This window comes from Urtica dioica, chromosome 6, assembly GCF_054948205.1.
Source record: "Urtica dioica subsp. dioica isolate 48M chromosome 6, U.dioica_male_clone48M_v1_H2, whole genome shotgun sequence".
In the NCBI taxonomy this organism is placed as follows: domain Eukaryota; kingdom Viridiplantae; phylum Streptophyta; class Magnoliopsida; order Rosales; family Urticaceae; genus Urtica; species Urtica dioica.
In genome coordinates this window covers 43816675-43834993 of record NC_142761.1, presented here as the reverse complement: position 1 = coordinate 43834993, position 18319 = coordinate 43816675, and the positions used below count along the sequence as shown (strand labels likewise).

The window sequence follows — 18319 nt, the reverse complement described above, 5'->3', positions numbered from 1 at the left end:
GATTGGAGTCTATTTCACCAAGCTAAAGGCAGTACATCAAGATCTTTGTGGATTCAAGCCGGAGTGTACTTGCGCGTGCTCGTGTGGTGGTAAAGCAAAGTTGAATGAATTCGCGGAGTCAGAGTATGTTATGCAATTCCTTATGGGGCTGAATGATACATACAAGCATGCTCGTGGCCAAGTGTTGTTGATGGAGCCTATTCCACCAATAAACAAGGTCTATGCCATGCTGAGTCAAGAAGAAACTCAAAGATCCGCATCTTTGGATAATCAGGCATCCAATGATCTTACCAGCTCTCATGCTATGGCCATCCATGAAGAACAAAAGAAATTCAAGGCCAAGGAACGTCCTCTCTGCACGCACTGTAAGCTTCTTGGACATACAGTGGATAAATGCTACAAACTACATGGATATCCACCGGGTTTCAAGTTCAAGACCAAAGGACAAGCAAATACTGTGGAAGGACAAAGCAATGGTGGAAGTTTTGTTGCCTCAGCATCTGCTGGAACATCAAATCTGTCGTCTGAACAGATCCACCAGCTCATCAATCATCTGTCTAATCAACTCACAGCAACAGCCTCCTCTGGTCAGACCACATCCAATGAAGTCAACCTAACGACTTTCAACACAGGTTTACATGGTTGGGTTAATTTTATAAATAGTACTAATTCTGCTTGTGCCTCTTGGATTCTTGATTCAAGGGCATCTAGTCATATTAGTGCTGATAGATCTCTTTTCACTAGATTTAAACCACTGCAGAATTCCACTGTTACCTTGCCTAACCATGTAGTGATTCCGGTGCATTATTTTGGTGATATTGTGCTAAGTGATAATCTTGTTCTATACAATGTCCTTTATGTGCCTTGCTTCAAGTTCAACTTGATATCAGTAAGGGCACTAACTAAAAGATCTGACATTAAAATTGTTTTCTTTCATGATTATTTTGAGATTCAGGATGTCAAGGATTCGAGGATGATTGGCAGGGGTGAAACGAGTAATGAGCTCTATGTCCTCACCAAGAACTGCATCAAAAGTCCTACTACCTACCTGAATAAAGTCTCTGTAGAGATATGGCATCAACGTTTAGGTCATCTATCTTTTAAATGTTTAGATGTTTTGAAAAACCGTTTGGCTTATCATGCTAATGATGTTGATAATCATTCACCATGCTGTATTTGTCCATTAGCAAAACAACATAGGTTGCCTTTTCACTCTTCACATCATTTTGCTGACTCTTGCTTTGACCTCATTCATTGTGATGTGTGGGGTCCATATAGTGTTCCCTCTAGGAATGGTCATCGGTTTTTCTTAACTCTTGTTGATGACAAGTCTAGATTTTGTTGGATTTTCCTCATGAAATACAAATCTGAAGTTCATACTATCATTCCTAATTTTTGTGCTTTTGTTTCTAATCATTTTGCTGTTAATGTGAAGCAGTTTCGGTCTGATAATGCAAAAGAACTTACTTTTTCCGAGTATTTCTCTAAGCATGGTATTTTACATCAGTATTCCTGTGTGGAAACACCACAGCAAAATTCTGTGGTTGAAAGAAAACATCAGCACTTGCTCAATGTTGCTAGAGCCCTTTACTTCCAGTCCAAGATTCCTATTCAATTTTGGACTGACTGCGTCCTCACTGCAACTTATCTTATTAATAGAACTCCATCTGTTATTTTGTCTCACAAGTCTCCTTATGAAATTTTGTTCCAAAAACAGGTTGAATATGAACATTTAAGGGTTTTTGGTTCTTTATGCTTTGCTTCGACTTTGAAAGCACACAGAACTAAATTTCAACCTAGAGCTCGTAAATGTGTTATGATTGGATATCCTGCAGGTATTAAAGGGTATAAGTTACTTGATCTCACTTCAAATGAGGTTTTTATTTCACGAGATGTTGTTTTTCATGAAAAAGTTTTCCCTTTTCATGAAAACAACACTAAGATTACTATCAGAGATCCTTTTGATACTATACCCTTGCCTATCATAAATTCTTCTAGTATTCCTTATAATACTATAGAGAACTCTGTTGACAATGATGCTGAGCATGATACTATTATTTGTAATGAGCCTCTGAATCCACAAACTTCTAGTCCAGAAATTGTGCAAAGTGATGCGATGGAACATCAATTAGTACAATCAGAGACATGATTAAGGAAGTCATCAAGAGCTCATATTCCACCAGCATATCTCAGAGACTATCACTGCAATCTGCTAAAAACAGGTTCAAGTTATTCTTCCAAGCATTCTATTGATACTGTTCTTGATTATGGGAAATTATCTATGTCCTTCAAAAATTTTGTTCTCTCTGTCACAGCAAATCCGGCTCCTGAATTCTATCACTTGGCAGTCAAGTCAAGGGAATGGAGAGATGCAATGACAGAGGAATTGGAGGCTATGCATAAGAATAATACATGGTCTATAGTCACTTTGCCACCGGACAAGACAGCTATAGGATGTCGTTGGATTTACACGAATAAGCTAAACTCTGATGGTACACTAGCTAGAAGGAAAGCTAGATTGGTTGCCAAGGGGTTCACACAAAAAGAGGGAGTTGATTTTTTACATACCTTTTCTCCTGTTGCAAAACTTGTCTCAGTTAAATTTTTATTGAGTATTGCTTCTTCTCAAAAGTGGTTTTTATCACAATTAGATATAAGTAATGCTTTCTTAAATGGAGATTTATTTGAGGAAGTTTACATGGAGTTGCCTTTGGGTTATAATGTGCAGGGGGTGCAACGCAATTCAAATGGAAAGTTGGTCTGTAGATTACACAAATCCATTTATGGATTGAAACAAGCTTCAAGGCAATGGAACTTGAAGTTCACAGAGGCAGTCCGAAACAATGGGTTTGTCCAATCCAAATCAGACTATTCAGTTTATACAAAAGGACATGGTTCTACTTTTGTGATCATTTTATTATATGTTGATGACATTATCATTTCTGGTCCTAATCAATCTGTGATTTCTGATGTTAAGAGTTTCCTCAGCTCTGTTTTTAGATTGAAAGATTTAGGCACTCTAAAATATTTTTTGGGATTAGAAGTTGCTAGGTCAGATGCAGGGATTGTCTTGTGTCAAAGACAGTATGCTCTACAGATATTAGAGGATGCAGGGTTTCTTGACTCTAAACCAGTCAAAACTCCCATGAATCCTAGACTGACTATGAATTTAACTGATGGTGTTTTGTTAGATGATCCTACAGGTTACAGGAGACTTATAGGACGTCTATTGTATCTCACAATTACACGGCCTGATATTACTTTTGCAGTAAATTGCTTAAGTCAGTTTGTTAAAGCTCCTACTTCTCAGCACCAACAAGCAGCTCATCATTTACTGAGATATTTGAAGTCAAATCCTGGCTTAGGATTATTCTATCCTTCTAACTCTTCTACAAATATACGTGCTTTTTCTGATGCTGACTGGGGTACGTGCACTGATTCACGTCGGTCTGTTACAGGATATTGTGTCTTTGTTGGTGATGCTTTGGTTTCGTGGAAGTCAAAGAAGCAATCAACTGTGTCTAGGAGTTCTGCAGAGTCGGAATATCGAGCGCTTGCTGCTGTGATGAGCGAGGTCATATGGCTGCAGCAGTTAGCAAAGGATTTCCAGATCAATTCTGAAGTCTCTCCGGTGATTTATTGTGATAATCAGGCAGCCATTCACATTGCCTCAAATCCAACGTATCACAAGAGAACTAAACACATAGAGATTGACCTTCATTTTGTCAGAGAACGTCTCCAACGTGGTTTAGTTAAATTACTTCCTATTAGAACTCATCTTCAGGTTGCTGATATTTTTACAAAACCTTTAACCTCACCAGCTCTTCTTACGCTGTTGTCCAAGATGAACTTGTTGAATATATTCAGTTCATCTTGAGGGGGTGTTTTGGGTTTTAATATCTGTAATTAGAGAGAGTTATGTCGTTTTCTTATTTGTGTCGTTTCTTTATTTCTCAGCTTGTATAAAAGGTTTGACTGAACCTAGAATCAAATCCAATCAATTCAATACATTCATTTTTCATTCCTCTCTGTTTCTCGAGTCAGATATTTTCTCTCTCTCTCTCTCTTTCATTCTTTGCCATATTCAAGAATTCAAGAAGATATCGCCGATCTTGATAATCGTCTTCTCACAGATTCTCGGAGGTGTCTGGATGAGCTCAACCATATAGCACGTTGCAAGAAGACCTACAAAGTGGACCCCACAAATATACGGAACCATCTGGGAAGCCACAAAGCTGCGTTTTCAAGACATCAAAGACGCTTCAGATCGAGAATCTCTGGAAATCACTGCGAATTAATACGGCTGGGATTTAGGGTCGAGGTAAATTGTTTTACCTTTACATATTAATCGCTGCAAATTTGTTTAAGGGAGTAACTGCTTTTTATTACAAGAAAGTAAAACACTATAAAAGTTAAAAAAAAAAAAAAAAAAAAAAAAAAAAAAAAAAACAAGTAGAGGAGCGCACCTATTAATTTTATTGTTATAGCAGTAAACTCTAAACTTATATGTTCACATTATAAACTAATTACCTTCCATTTAGTTTGCATAAACTAACTTTACATAAAGTCACGATCTAATAAGCCTTCCTTTACATTTCTGATAGAAAACTCTTGATATCAGTTGATATTTTATAGTTATCAGACAAAACTAGCCACGCACAGAGTCACAGTCTTATCTCCGTATTCTTTCTTCTTCTTCATTCCTTTACTATCCTCACATAAAATCTCATCTGCGATTCAGGGAGCGATCGAGTTATCACAGATTCTCGGTGGGAAGCTACAAAGCTGCATTTTTAAGAACGCAAAAGGCGCTTCAGAAACGACTGAGAGCTCATCCGCCTGGGATTCAGGGGCCAGGTAAATTGTTACTAACTAATCACTGAGAATTTGTTTTTGCTGAATTAAGTCGAAATTTTTCGACATATTTTCTATGGTAAATATACTTTTGTTCGACATATGATAATCCAAAATTATTTACTTTTGTTTTGTGTTTCTATGGTAAATTACCGTATACCGTGTTTGGTCTTACCTTCCTTTTACTTTTGAATAAACTAGCCTCACACAAATTCACTATATCCAAGCTTTCCATATTTCAGATAAGACCCTTTGATATTTTTGGAGGTTGATCACTTATGGCTTCTTCTTCGAGTACCTCTGTCGATATATACGACGTATTCATCAGCTTTCGAGGCACGGACACACGCTGGGGCTTTATTAGCTTTCTTTGCGACGCTTTGCGCGAGGAATAAAGGCGTTCATAGACTCGGATGACCTCAAGAAAGGAGACGAGATCTCGCCTGTGCTTCTAGAAGCGATCAAGGCATCGGCGATCTCGATAATCGTCTTCTCAGAGAACTATGCCCAATCTCGGTGGTGTCTGGATGAGCTCAACCACATCGTCCGTTGCATGAAAGAACATAAACAGCGTGTTATACCCGTGTTCTACAAGGTGGAGCCCAGGAATATACGCCACCAAAAGAGAAGCTTCGAAGTTGCATTCTCAGAACTCGAAACACGATTCGGACACGACTCGGAAAAGTTGAAGATGTGGCGGGAATCTCTGAGAGCCACTGCGGATTTATCCGGATTCAATTCGGCAGACGCGAGGTAAATTACTCGTATTTGATATCCTTGATAAATGGTTTTAGTTGTCATAAACCTTAAGTACAGCTTTTAAATCATTTTTTCTATTATCATTGTGGTTATTAAAACACAAAAATACAAAGGTTTTATCACCCAAAAAGAAGAAAAAAACACGTTATTAGGGGAGGTCAAATTAGTGATTATCTGGGACATATTAGGGAAATTGATTCTCGTTTATAGCCCCCCACTTGAGGACACCAAGGTCCGTCCATGGTCATGAGTTAAAAATCAAACCTAATTTGTAGTCGTCATGAAGATTTCATTTAGAGTATATTCGATCCAAATATTTAGACTATAGTCGTCACAAACTAGATAGCACTTGGCCAATCGCGGGATAATACAGAGAGGCTAAAACTTGAAAAATCAGAATTTAGAGTAGATATCCAAAGACCAATACTCCTGAAAATACTGTGCCAGAGATCTTCGGGGTAGAGAAATATAATCGGCTATTTTTTTTTTAAGAAACGTGAACGGGACCACGAGAGTTTTATTAATGAGCCCTCACTTGTGACGGGGGAATACCGTGGTTACAATTATTACAAAAAAGAAATAGAAACATAAAACAAGAGGATTGTATGAGGTATAGATTACGTAGTCTCAGGGTCCCTGATTTTAGGGCTTAGATGATTGTTTTTGTTCTGTGTATTTGGATTTTGAGGGATTATTTTCCTCGCGGTACACATGATATTGGTCGCAAGCTATTTTGTCGCAAAACTCTGTTTTTAATGCATATTCATTTTACAAAGAGTAATAGATGTCTATTTTTCTTAATATTAACAAATATCTTTAGTTACTCATAAGGGTTTTTCAATACTGACCCTTAAAGTATAAAATATTTATATAAAAAAGAAGTATAAAATAATTTAAAGGTTTGATATAATACACTCATTAACTTTGTAAAAAAAAAAAATTGATGATATGTTTATTGACTACAATTTATTTACATTTTTCAGTTCCGAGTCCGAGTTGATAAAAGAAATTGTTGAATGTGTCATGGAAGAATTAAAAATGATACCTTCTACTTCTAGTTATGAGACAAATGGTCTTGTTGGAATTGATAACAATTTGCAGAAGATTGAGCCATCTTTATATGTCAACTTAACGAACAAGGACACTCGTGTCATTGGAATTTGGGGAATGGGCGGCATCGGAAAGACGACAATCGCCCGTGTCCTGTACAAGAAATTCTGTAATGGATTCTCTGGTTTCTCTTTCCTTGAAAACGTTAGAGAGGAAGTTACGAAGCACCAATCCTCGGACCAGCAAAAGAGAGTTTTCTCGGAACTGTTGAAAGAGAAGAACTTGACACACGTCACTCATCGCGAAAAGGATAGACTCCGCCAAAGGAATGTTCTTTTAGTCCTTGACGATGTCGATAACGTAAAGCAATTGGACCTTCTGGCCATAGATCGTGAATGCTTCGGTCCAGGTAGCAGAATAGTTGTGACAGGCAGAGATTCGCAAGTACTCAAGGTTATCAAAGCCGACGAAATACACAAAATTGAGGACCTGAGTTTTGGGGATGCTCGTCGGCTCTTTCTCTCGAAAGCTTTTGGTAAAGAAGGAGATGAATCTCCGGCCAAGAGATACATGGAGTTGGCTGAGACAATTGTCAAGAAATACGCCAAAGGCAATCCGTTGGCTCTCACGGTTTTGGGTCGGCACTTGTATTCAAGGAGCATCAAAGAATGGGAAAGCGAAATGAAGTTACTTGACTCAACTCCAAACCATGAAGTCCAAGACATACTGAAAGTAAGCTACGACGGACTGAGCCAGAACAACAAGGACATGTTTCTCGATATTGCCTGCTTCCTTAAAGGCAAAGACATGGATGAGACCGAGAAAATACTCGGGTACAGATATTCCGGAGTTGTTGCAGGAATCAAAGATCTAATTGACAGGGCTCTCGTAACTGTGGATGGATATGGTTTTATAAGGATGCATGATATGATCGAAGAAATGGGCCAAGAAATTGTTCGTGGAGAATCAAAGGATCCGGGAGAGCGCAGTAGATTGTGGTCTACATTAGATACTTGCTGTGTCTTGGAAGAGAAGCGAGTAAGTCATGCTTATGAATATCAAGATCCTTTAAAACTTAATTGCAGTCACACTTTATTATCATTTGTATAATAATCATAATGTGGTCATTTTTTTTTTGTATGAACTGTGATTAGGGGACACAAAAAATTGAAGGAATTTTCTTGAAGGATATGCCACAATCTGACATAAGCCCTCTAGTCTTTAAAAAAATGCGCAATTTGTGGTTTCTCTATATTGATTGGTCTTCGTACAACGGCAAAATTTTATTCCCTGAATATCTTGATTTCCTTCCCGCTACACTGAGATATTTCTGATGGACGGGTTGCCCCTTGAAATGCTTGCCAGAGAGTTTTAATCCGAAGAATCTTCGTGAGGTGTGCATTGAAAGTGACAAACTTGAACGGGTTTGGAGCCTGGAATACAAGGTATTGTTTTCCAGTATTTTTTTAACACAATGGTTCATATTTTCTAGCGTTCAAATTATTGCAATTTGACCCTTAAACTTTTTTTTTTATCTAGCGTTCACCTCCTTGAACTTCCATTCATATTTTCAATAAAAAGGGCACATTCCGAATGCTTAATAAATTTGTAATCCATTTTTTTAGAAATTATCTATTTATTCAACATAAAACGCTAAATAGCTCTTAAATAATTAACTTATTTTATTTTTTGTATAAAATAGTTTGTTATATCACTACAGTACGCTAGAGAAGTTTGATATCGGTTCGAATCACAATTTTTTAAAACTTCAAGGTCTGATATCACTAGCTCAAGGTATTAAGAAGCGTATTTGTTATTTTCAATCACTTATACTGTCTGACTCACATAAATCACGGTTCACTTTTTCATATAGGATTTGCAAAAGTTGGAAGTCGTGATTCTCAATGGTTGCAAAAATCTAAGTCAACTCCAGGGCCTCTCTCACACTTCAAACCTCAAGCACTTGAATCTTGCTAATTGCAGCAACCTGAGTCAACTCTCGGATCTCTCTTGCAACTCAAATCTCGAGGAGTTGAATCTCACTAATTGCAGCAGCTTGAGTCAACTTCCTGACCTCTCTTGCAACTCAAATCTCAGGGTGTTGAATCTCACTAATTGCAGCAGCCTGAGTCAACTTCCTGACCTCTCTTGCAACTCAAATCTCTGGGACTTGAATCTCACTAATTGCAGCAGCCTGAGTCAACTTCCTGACCTCTCTTGCAACTCAAATCTCACGGTGTTCAAACTCACTAATTGCAGCAGCTTGAGTCAACTTCCTGACCTCTCTCGCAACTCAAATCTCTGGGTGTTGGATCTCACTAATTGCAGCAGCCTGAGTCAACTTCCTGACCTCTCTTGCAACTCAAATCTCTTGGTGTTGAATCTCACTAATTGCAGCAACCTGAGTCAACTTCCTGACCTCTCTTGCAACTCAAATCTCTTGGTGTTGAATCTCACTAATTGCAGCAACCTGAGTCAACTTCCCGACCTCTCTTGCAACTCAAATCTCTGGGACTTGAATCTCACTAATTGCAGCAGCCTGAGTCAACTTCCTCACCTCTCTGGCAACTCAAATCTCAGGGTGTTGAATCTCACTAATTGCAGCAGCCCGAGTCAACTTCCTGACCTCTCTTGCAACTCAAATCTTTGGGACTTAAATCTCACTAATTGCAGCAGCCTGAGTCAACTTCCTGACCTCTCTGACAACTCAAATCTCAAGGTGTTGAATCTCACTAATTGCAGCAGCCTGAGTCAACTTCCTGACCTCTCTTGCAACTCAAATCTTTGGGACTTGAATCTCACTAATTGCAGCAGCCTGAGTCAACTTCCTGACCTCTCTGGCAACTCAAATCTCAGGGTGTTGAATCTCACTAATTGCAGCAGCCTGAGTCAACTTCCTGACCTCTCTTGCAACTCAAATCTCAGGGTGTTGAATCTCACTAATTGCAGCAGCGTGAGTCAACTTCTTGACCTCTCTCGCAACTCAAATCTCTGGGAATTGAATCTCACTAATTGCAGCAGCCTGAGTCAACTTCCTGACCTCTCTTGCAACTCAAATCTCAAGCACTTGAATCTCACTAATTGCAGCAGCCTGAGTCAACTTCCTGACCTCTCTCGCAACTCAAATCTCAGGGTGTTGAATCTCACTAATTGCAGCAGCCTGAGTCAACTTCCTGACCTCTCTTGCAACTCAAATCTCAGGGTGTTGAATCTCACTAATTGCAGCAATCTGAGTCAACTTCCTGACCTCTCTTGCAACTCAAAACTCTGGAAGTTGAATCTCACTAATTGCAGCAGCATGAGTCAACTTCCTGACCTCTATGGCAACTCAAATCTCGTGCACTTGAATCTCACTAATTGCAGCAACCTGAGTCAACTTCCTGACATCTCTTGCAACTCAAAACTCTGGAAGTTGAATCTCACTAATTGCAGCAACCTGAGTCAACTCCCTGACCTCTCTTGCAACTCAAATCTCGAGTACTTGGATCTCACTAATTGCAGCAGCCTGAGGCAACTTCCTGACTTCAAATCTCAATGGCTTTTCTATTCTTATTAATGTCTACAATCTCTGTTAATCATGTAAATGTCATGTCTTTCTGTTTGCTAGATCTGAAAAAATCTTAGCATATTATATAGACCGCCTTTTTCAATTTGCTAACACTACGAGCTGCGAAGGTCTCAACGAGACAATTATTTTGATACAAATGAAGATATAGTTTTAATTGCGTGATATATTTTTTTTATTAACGGCAGGAAAAAATACCATTTAAAAAAAAGTGGACTTTTATATAATTTTTAAACATGTGAATAGTTTCATTTTTTATATGGAAATAATAGTATACCTCTAATTTTGTGAACAGACACGTTTCGGTCCTTTAAGGCTTAGAGTCACTTGCTATTCTAGTCTTTAATTAAACATTCATTGTCTGTATGTCACCGTATGAAGTAACAGATTAAGCCCTTTGATGTTTATGGGATTGTTGATCCTTTGCATGGAAGCAAACTTTTGTTTCCTTGAGCTCTTGATGCTGATGTATTTCCAGTGGAATTATTGGACGTTGAAATCCTTGAAAAACATGTAATACGAAGAAGCTCTGCGAACTAGCCATATGTGGTAAAAAAATTTAATGAATTTGGAACAGAACATACAAGTATTAGCCTTATTTAGCTGAACGGATGGCCCGTGGACTTCACTTTGACTCTCAGTTTTTTCTTTATTTTCCTTTTTCACCTCCTTCAATTCTCAAAATTATCCACCAATGTATTATTTCCGAAAACATGTTGTCAACCCCTTGATAAAATGTCTAGGAAAACATGGGATAAAGTCATCCGAAGATAAGTGGCAGGATGGGATTTTGGAGATTCGGGGATATGAATGTGGTTCTCATGGCTGCTCAGACAGAAATATTTCCAACTCTTGTTATGTGATTGGGAGTGGTAACAAGGTTGGGGTTTTCACTGATTTCAAAGACCGCCTCGTTCCTAGTCTTGATCTGAATGCAGGGCAAGGCTTCGAGGTGATCGGATAAGTTCTTGATTTGGAGAATCGTGTCAGACTGGTCGGCGGGGAATCGTAGATTGCTGTCGAGTCTGGCAGTGAGGATGAGACCGGTGTGCACGTTTTTTTTTTTTTTTTTCACTTGAGCCGCGGCGAAGTGTGTGTGAAAGGGCTGAGATGAAAGGGCTTCATTTGGCGCTGCTGCTTGCAAAATTTCGCAATACTAAGAGAGTTATTGTCAAAGGAGACAATTAGGCTACATGGATAGCTTTATGAACAACAAACCGAGTCCAGATTGGAGTAGCTTTGCTCTCCTTTTTACTTTAATTTTAAGTTTGTTAGTTGATTGTTTTGAGTCTTGTAAGTTTCAAATGGACAGTGAGGAAGTCAATTTTCGTAGCTCATTCGCTTTGTAAATGGGCCGTGAAATTACGACTTTCCGGTTTTGTATCCTTACCAGACAACTGGAGTTTTAATATGAGGTAGTGGACTACTCTTTCCTCTTCGTCGCACCTATTTGGGGACGGGGAGGTTTTAACGAGGCCCTGTTTTCTTAAAAAAAAAAAAAAAAAAAACCGACAACCAAATATTAACATAGGTTCATATTTTCAACAAAATAAATTGCTTCTTGGCACATAATTGTATCATAATGGATATTATTGAAATTATTTTAAATTTTGTAATACTTCGGAACAACAATTAAATTATTTATTTATTTTAAATATGAATGTAAGTTAATAAAGAGTCTACCGGTGCAAAAATCAATAGCTTAAGAGGCGACTGCGAAAATGAAAAGAAAAAAACAAAATCAAGGGTAAAAATGAAATTATCTGACAATTCAAGCGTTACTGTTGCCAAAAAGCTTACCTTAAATTTCTGGATACTTATACTTCCTTACTAGTTTTCACATTTTTCTTTTCAAGATTTTTAAAACTTTCTTTGATCTCTCAAAGCATCCGAGAGCCTGGATAAACTCTCGGATAACTCAAGTCTTGAATTTTTGTTTATCCAATAAACTACAAGAGCTTTGTAAATGGAACGGACAGACGGGGACCGTTTAGTAATCACATGATATTTTACTGAAATAGAATTTTACTTTTATCTATAATTACTTAAACTCTAATATTTTTTTGAAACAGTGACATGCCTTTATAGTTATACACCCTGAATCATAGACCATGCACAAGTTGATATCAAACCCAAAATATTTTTATGAATCTAAGCAAGAACTTTGCTCCTATGCATGTAAAATGACACGAAGATTAAGACATGATGTGAATGAATTAAGAATATAATCCACCATATTAGCTCTATTCCAATAAAGAGTGTTACAAGCTGTGACTTTGGTTTGGAACGCGGATTTTACTAGGAAGAATGCGGTAAATAAAGGTTGGAAAAAAAATTACATTAATAATTATTAGTACAATAACCAAATCACTCGCATTTTATTAAAATTATAGAAAATTTAAATTAAACAACAATGAATATATAGCTGTATCAATATTAGATATATTGTGGTACTATGATAGCCTAGTGGAGGTCGTGTGTTCAATCCCCACTGCAGCAAAGCTGCCTTAAAAAAATATTAGATATAAACGTAATTTCGGAATTATTGACTTTTGTTTGTATGAAAGATTTTTGGATACTCATGTAACCACAATCATAAATCTGTAAGATATAATTAACGTATATAGAATATACATATACATTAATATCGTATATTCAATATATTCTATATTAAGGAATACGTTATGATATAATCTCATAATAATGGTCTATTAAATCAAACGAAATAATATCCAATTAATGTCTCATTTCCGTTTTACTTTGATGGGAAAGAATTCGGGTTATAAATTGAGACCGATCGTTTTGGTCCCTAAGCCGATAATCTCATTCATAAACACACACCATCTAGTTCGAGGTTATTTCGGTTTAGAAGAGCAAAACGACGTTCCTTGACGCCGGCGAAGCCATTCCGAGTCACCGATAAAGCTCCGACGATTTTCCGATAACAATGGCCGGAGGTAAACGCTTGATCCATTTAGCTTCCGCTTTTGGGTTCATGTTTCTAATCATATATGTTCGGATTAGAGACTATTATTTCTTACATTTGGTATCAGAGCCACCATATAACCTCTACCTTGTTTTTGAAATTTTCCATATTCTTGTGTGTTTATGTTTTGCGTTTTTTGACGTCGAAATGTTAATATTATTATGGAAATCTTTTGGAAAATTGTTTTGTGATTCTTTTGGCTTTTGAATCGCTTAATTTGATGCTAAAATGAGGGAAAACCAGTCGGATCTTGAAACGGGTCTCAACCGGGTCGAAAATAACCCATCTAGAGGTTGAAGACGATTGAAAATGACATGTCGTTTTTGTTGTGACAATTCTGTGTCGTTTTCATATAACTGTCGTTTTACTTCTCTGTCTTTATTTATTTATTTTTCTGGGCCTTTTATCAAGTTTAGTTTTGGGCCTTTATTTCAGATAGTTAAATGGATTATACTGATGCTTTGGTTTCTAACGTGCATATGCATATGCGATATCACTTTTCTTTGGGTGTGGCATATATATTGGGCCCACAGATTCTTATTTTGTTTTAAAATTTGAATATGTTTATATAAATTATTAAACAATGGTTTCCACTCTCTTTCTATTGTAGTGCGTATATATATATATATATATATATATATGTGTATTGGCTGTGGTATATATAAGGTATATATATATTTATTTAGAATATACCTTATGAGAATATTTTTTGGGAGAATAGAATAAATAATCTTGATATATGCTATTCAATTTTTATTTGCATTATAAAGGTATTTTGTGCAAGTATTAAGTTTAATTTATATTGTGTTTGTATGTCATTTATTTAGAAATTATATGATGTATAATTTTATTATTATTTGAGACACACATATAATATTTAGCAATGATTAGCACAATATTACTTATTTTAGTCTTTATTTTATTGTTTGTGATTTATATGGTCTTAATTAATTAAAGAATAGCCACAGCATCTTTAATTAATTTAGATTGTATATTTAGAATTAATGTCACATAAAACAATAATTGTGGTTAATCATATGCTATATTATGAAATCTACCCACAGGAATTTTATAATATTTGTATGATTAATTAGGATAAAATATCAAATTATATTTCCTAATTAACCCACAGGTATTAGGAAAAGGAACATAGTTTGATAGTTTTATCATAATCGTGTGAATCTAACTGAATTAGAATTTTAGCCCACAGGCAAATTTTATGTCTCTAGATTCATTAAGTACATGTTTTGCATTGGTAAATCATGATATAGTTAATTTCTTCAAAAAACATAATTCTTACAAGCATGTTTAATTTCTATAAATTGCAGCTAGTCAAACTGTTAGTTACTCTGATGTTAAGTGCGATGTCCCCGAACTCAAAGGGGACAACTTTAAGGTTTGGAAAGAAAGAGTTCTCCTTCAGTTGGGATGGATGGATATTGACTATGCCATAAGGAAGCCTGAACCCCCTAAAATCACTGAGAAAAGTACCCCTGATCAGGTTGATCTTTATGAAAAGTGGGAGCGATCTAATCGCCTCTGCGTTATGTTCATAAAGACCAAAGTATCTGCTGGGGTTAGGGGTTCAATTGAGGAATATGACAATGTTCGTCTCTTAATGAAAGCAATAGACGATCAATTTGTCACTTCAGATAAGGCTTTGGCTAGTACTCTTATCATGCAGTTCTCATCCGTGAAGCTCACTGGAATAGGAGGTATGCGTGATCATATCATGCGTATGAGGGATATTGCGGCTCAATTAAAGACACTGGAAGTTGAAATGTCTGAAACCTTTCTGGTTCACTTTATTCTGTGCACTCTGCCCCAACAATATGGTCCATTTAAGATTTCTTATAACACACATAAGGATAAATGGTCAATCAATGAACTCATGACCATGTGTGTTCAAGAGGAGCATAGGTTGGCTATGGAACAGGGTGAGAAAGTGAATCTGACTTTCTCCGAAAGGAAGAAGAAAGATCGTGCCAAAGGCAAAGGCAAGCTCTCTGTCAAACCGGACATTAAGAAAGAGTCAAAGTGTTTCTTTTGCAAGAAGAAAGGACACATGAAGAAAGACTGCTCTAAGTTCCAGAATTGGCTTGAGAAGAAAGGTATTCAATTTTCGTTTGTATGTTATGAATCAAATCTAACTGATGTTGGTCATAATACTTGGTGGATTGACTCTGGTTCTACAATCCATGTTTCAAATACCTTGCAGGGTATGCAAAACCTACGGAAGCCAGTGGGTAGTGAGTGCTATATCCTCTCAGGAGGGAAGATGAGCTCACATGTGGAGGCTGTTGGTTCTTGCAATTTGGTTTTGAGTACTGGTTTTATTTTGCATTTAGAAAAGACCTTTTATGTTCCTAGTTTTTCAAGGAATTTAATTTCAGTTTCGAGACTTGTACCTTTTGGTTTTGGTTTTAACTTTTTGGATGATGGTTTTACATTATTAAATAAATCTAAAACTGTTGGTTATGGTACATTGTCTCATGATGGTCTTTATTCTGTTACTTTGCAAAATAATACTGCTTATAACTCTTTGAATGTTACTGCTGGGTTGAAACGTTGTATTATGAATGAAAATTCTTCTCTATTGTGGCACCGGAGATTGGGACATATCTCCATTTTAAGAATCAAGAGGTTGGTGAATGAAGGGGTACTTAGTACTCTTGATTTTACTGACTTCGAGACTTGTGTGGATTGCATTAAGGGAAAGCAAACCAATAAGTCTAAAAAGGGTGCAAAGAGAAGTACTGAATTGTTAGAAATCATACATACTGACATTTGTTGTCCAGACATGGATGCTAGTAGTCCAAAATACTTTATCACTTTCATAGATGATTTCTCACGATATATGTATCTCTACTTACTTCGTTCTAAGGATGAAGCTATAGATGCCTTTAAAGTTTTCAAGGCTGAAGTAGAGTTACAATGCGGTAAACAAATTAAGATAGTGAGATCAGATAGGGGTGGTGAGTATTATGGTAGATATACAGAGAATGGACAAGCACCTGGGCCATTTGCGAAGTTTCTTCAAGAACATGGGATTGTTGCCCAATATACGATGCCTGGTACTCCAGATCAAAATGGTGTATCAGAAAGAAGAAACCGAACTTTAATGGACATGGTGAGAAGTATGAGGAGTACCACAAAACTTCCTCAATTCTTGTGGACTGAAGCACTAAAGACGGCTGTGTATATATTAAACCGAGTTCCAACCAAGGCTGTTTTAAAAACGCCTTTTGAGTTATTCAAAGGTTGGAAACCCAGTTTGCAACATATACGCATTTGGGGATGCCCGTCTGAAGTGAGAATTTATAATCCACAAGAAAAGAAACTAGACCCTAGGACTATTAGTGGGTATTTCATTGGATATGCCGAGAAGTCTAAAGGTTATAGATTCTATTGTCCATCTCACAGTACTAGGATTGTGGAATCAAGGAATGCAAAATTTCTTGAGAATGACTTGATTAGAGGGAGTGACCCATTGCGTGATTCGGTCTCTGCAATGGATCACAATGAAGCTGAACCTTCTAGTTCAAGTGATAGATTGATTATCATACACACTCCTCAAGCTCAATCGTGTGTACGACAACCAACTATTGAAGTTCCACAAGTTGATAATGCTGATCCTGTAGATCAAGTTGCTGATCAAGATCATGTTGAACAACCTATTGAACAACCTGTTGAACAACAAGATCATCAAGATCATGATGAAGCACCATTAAGAAGATCTACTAGAGTTAGAAATTCAGCAATCCCTAGTGATTATGAAGTATATCTGCAAGAAATGGACGGCAACATTGGAGCCGAGAATGATCCTGAAACGTTTTCACAAGCTGTAAGTTCTAAAGAATCTAACTTATGGCACGAGGCTATGATTGAGGAGATGAACTCTATGGGAAAGAATCAAGTCTGGGATCTTGTCGAGTTGCCTGATGGTGTAAAAGCCATCGGATGCAAATGGGTCTTTAAAACAAAGAAAGACTCACAAGGGAACATCGAGAGACATAAAGCAAGACTTGTAGCCAAAGGGTTCACTCAAAGAGAAGGAATTGATTACACTGATACATTTTCGCCTGTATCAAAGAAAGATTCACTTCGCACAATTATGGCATTAGTAGCTCATTTTGACTTCGAGCTACATCAAATGGATGTGAAAACGGCCTTCCTTAACGGAGATCTAGAGGAAGAGGTTTACATGAAACAACCAGAAGGATTCTCCTCTAGTCACGGTGAGCATTTAGTCTGCAAGCTTAATAAATCCATTTACGGTTTAAAACAAGCCTCCCGCCAATGGTATTTAAAATTTCATGATGTTATAACTTCTTTCGGTTTCGAAGAGAATGTCATGGATCAATGTATATACCAGAAGGTCAGTGGGAGTAAGATATGTTTCCTTGTTTTATATGTGGATGATATTTTGTTAGCGACTAATGATAATGGAATGTTGTACGAGGTGAAACAATTTCTGTCTAAGAACTTTGATATGAAAGATATGGGTGAGGCATCTTATGTCATTGGCATTAAGATCCATAGGGAAAGATCACGAGGCATTTTGGGTTTGTCTCAAGAAACCTATATCAACAAAGTTCTAGAGAGATTTCGGATGAAAGATTGTTCGCCAAGTATAGCACCTGTTGTGAAGGGTGACAAATTCAGTCTTGATCAATGTCCAAAGAATGATCTTGAGCGGGATCAAATGAAGAATATTCCATATGCTTCCGCTGTAGGAAGCCTTATGTATGCTCAGGTCTGTACCAGACCTGACATTGCATATGTTGTTGGAGTATTGGGTAGATATCAGAGTAACCCAGGTCTTGACCATTGGAAAGCTGCAAAGAAGGTTATGAGATACCTTCAAGGAACAAAGGATTACATGCTTATGTTCAGACGAACCGATGAATTGGAGGTGGTTGGCTACTCTGATGCTGACTACGCAGGCTGCATAGATTCCAGAAAATCCACTTCAGGATATGTGTTTATGCTAGCCGGCGGAGCTGTATCTTGGAGAAGCACGAAGCAGACACTGGTCGCTACTTCCACCATGGAGGCCGAGTTCGTGTCTTGTTTTGAAGCTACATCACATGGTGTTTGGTTGA

General features: G+C 37.3%; 3 protein-coding genes across 4 annotated transcripts in view; all 3 read left to right on the top strand.

Annotated features, from left to right (window-relative positions):
• LOC149394448 (uncharacterized) overlaps positions 1-18319 on the top strand; it is a 100603-nt gene that overhangs the window by 18612 nt on the left and 63672 nt on the right. The window lies entirely within an intron of this gene.
• Positions 4112-8552, top strand: LOC149394452 (TMV resistance protein N-like). Of its 2 annotated transcripts, XM_089617199.1 has the most exons (6): positions 4112-4321; positions 4742-4857; positions 5097-5607; positions 6597-7701; positions 7818-8108; positions 8537-8552. In XM_089617199.1, the coding sequence occupies exons 3-5, from the start codon at positions 5408-5410 to the stop codon at positions 7995-7997; spliced, it is 1485 nt and encodes a 494-aa protein (XP_089473325.1). In that variant the 5' UTR covers positions 4112-4321; positions 4742-4857; positions 5097-5407; the 3' UTR covers positions 7998-8108; positions 8537-8552. The 2 variants fall into 2 exon arrangements, with proteins under 2 accessions (XP_089473325.1, XP_089473324.1); XM_089617198.1 differs by lacking the exons at positions 4112-4321; positions 8537-8552 and adding an exon at positions 8384-8467 and having other exon boundaries at positions 4338-4857.
• LOC149394451 (uncharacterized) lies at positions 12836-15915 on the top strand. The gene is made up of 3 exons (XM_089617472.1): positions 12836-13185; positions 14543-15325; positions 15433-15915. The coding sequence occupies exons 1-3, from the start codon at positions 13176-13178 to the stop codon at positions 15462-15464; spliced, it is 825 nt and encodes a 274-aa protein (XP_089473598.1). The 5' UTR covers positions 12836-13175; the 3' UTR covers positions 15465-15915.

Coding starts and splice junctions, on each gene's coding strand:
- LOC149394452 (XM_089617199.1), top strand. CDS start 5,408: ATGAAAGAACATAAACAGCGTGTTATACCCGTGTTCTACAAGGTGGAG. Junction 5,608..6,596: donor TTCAATTCGGCAGACGCGAG/GTAAATTACTCG, acceptor TACATTTTTCAG/TTCCGAGTCCGAGTTGATAA. Junction 7,702..7,817: donor GTGTCTTGGAAGAGAAGCGA/GTAAGTCATGCT, acceptor AACTGTGATTAG/GGGACACAAAAAATTGAAGG.
- LOC149394451 (XM_089617472.1), top strand. Junction 15,326..15,432: donor GAATTGGCTTGAGAAGAAAG/GTATTCAATTTT, acceptor AATACCTTGCAG/GGTATGCAAAACCTACGGAA.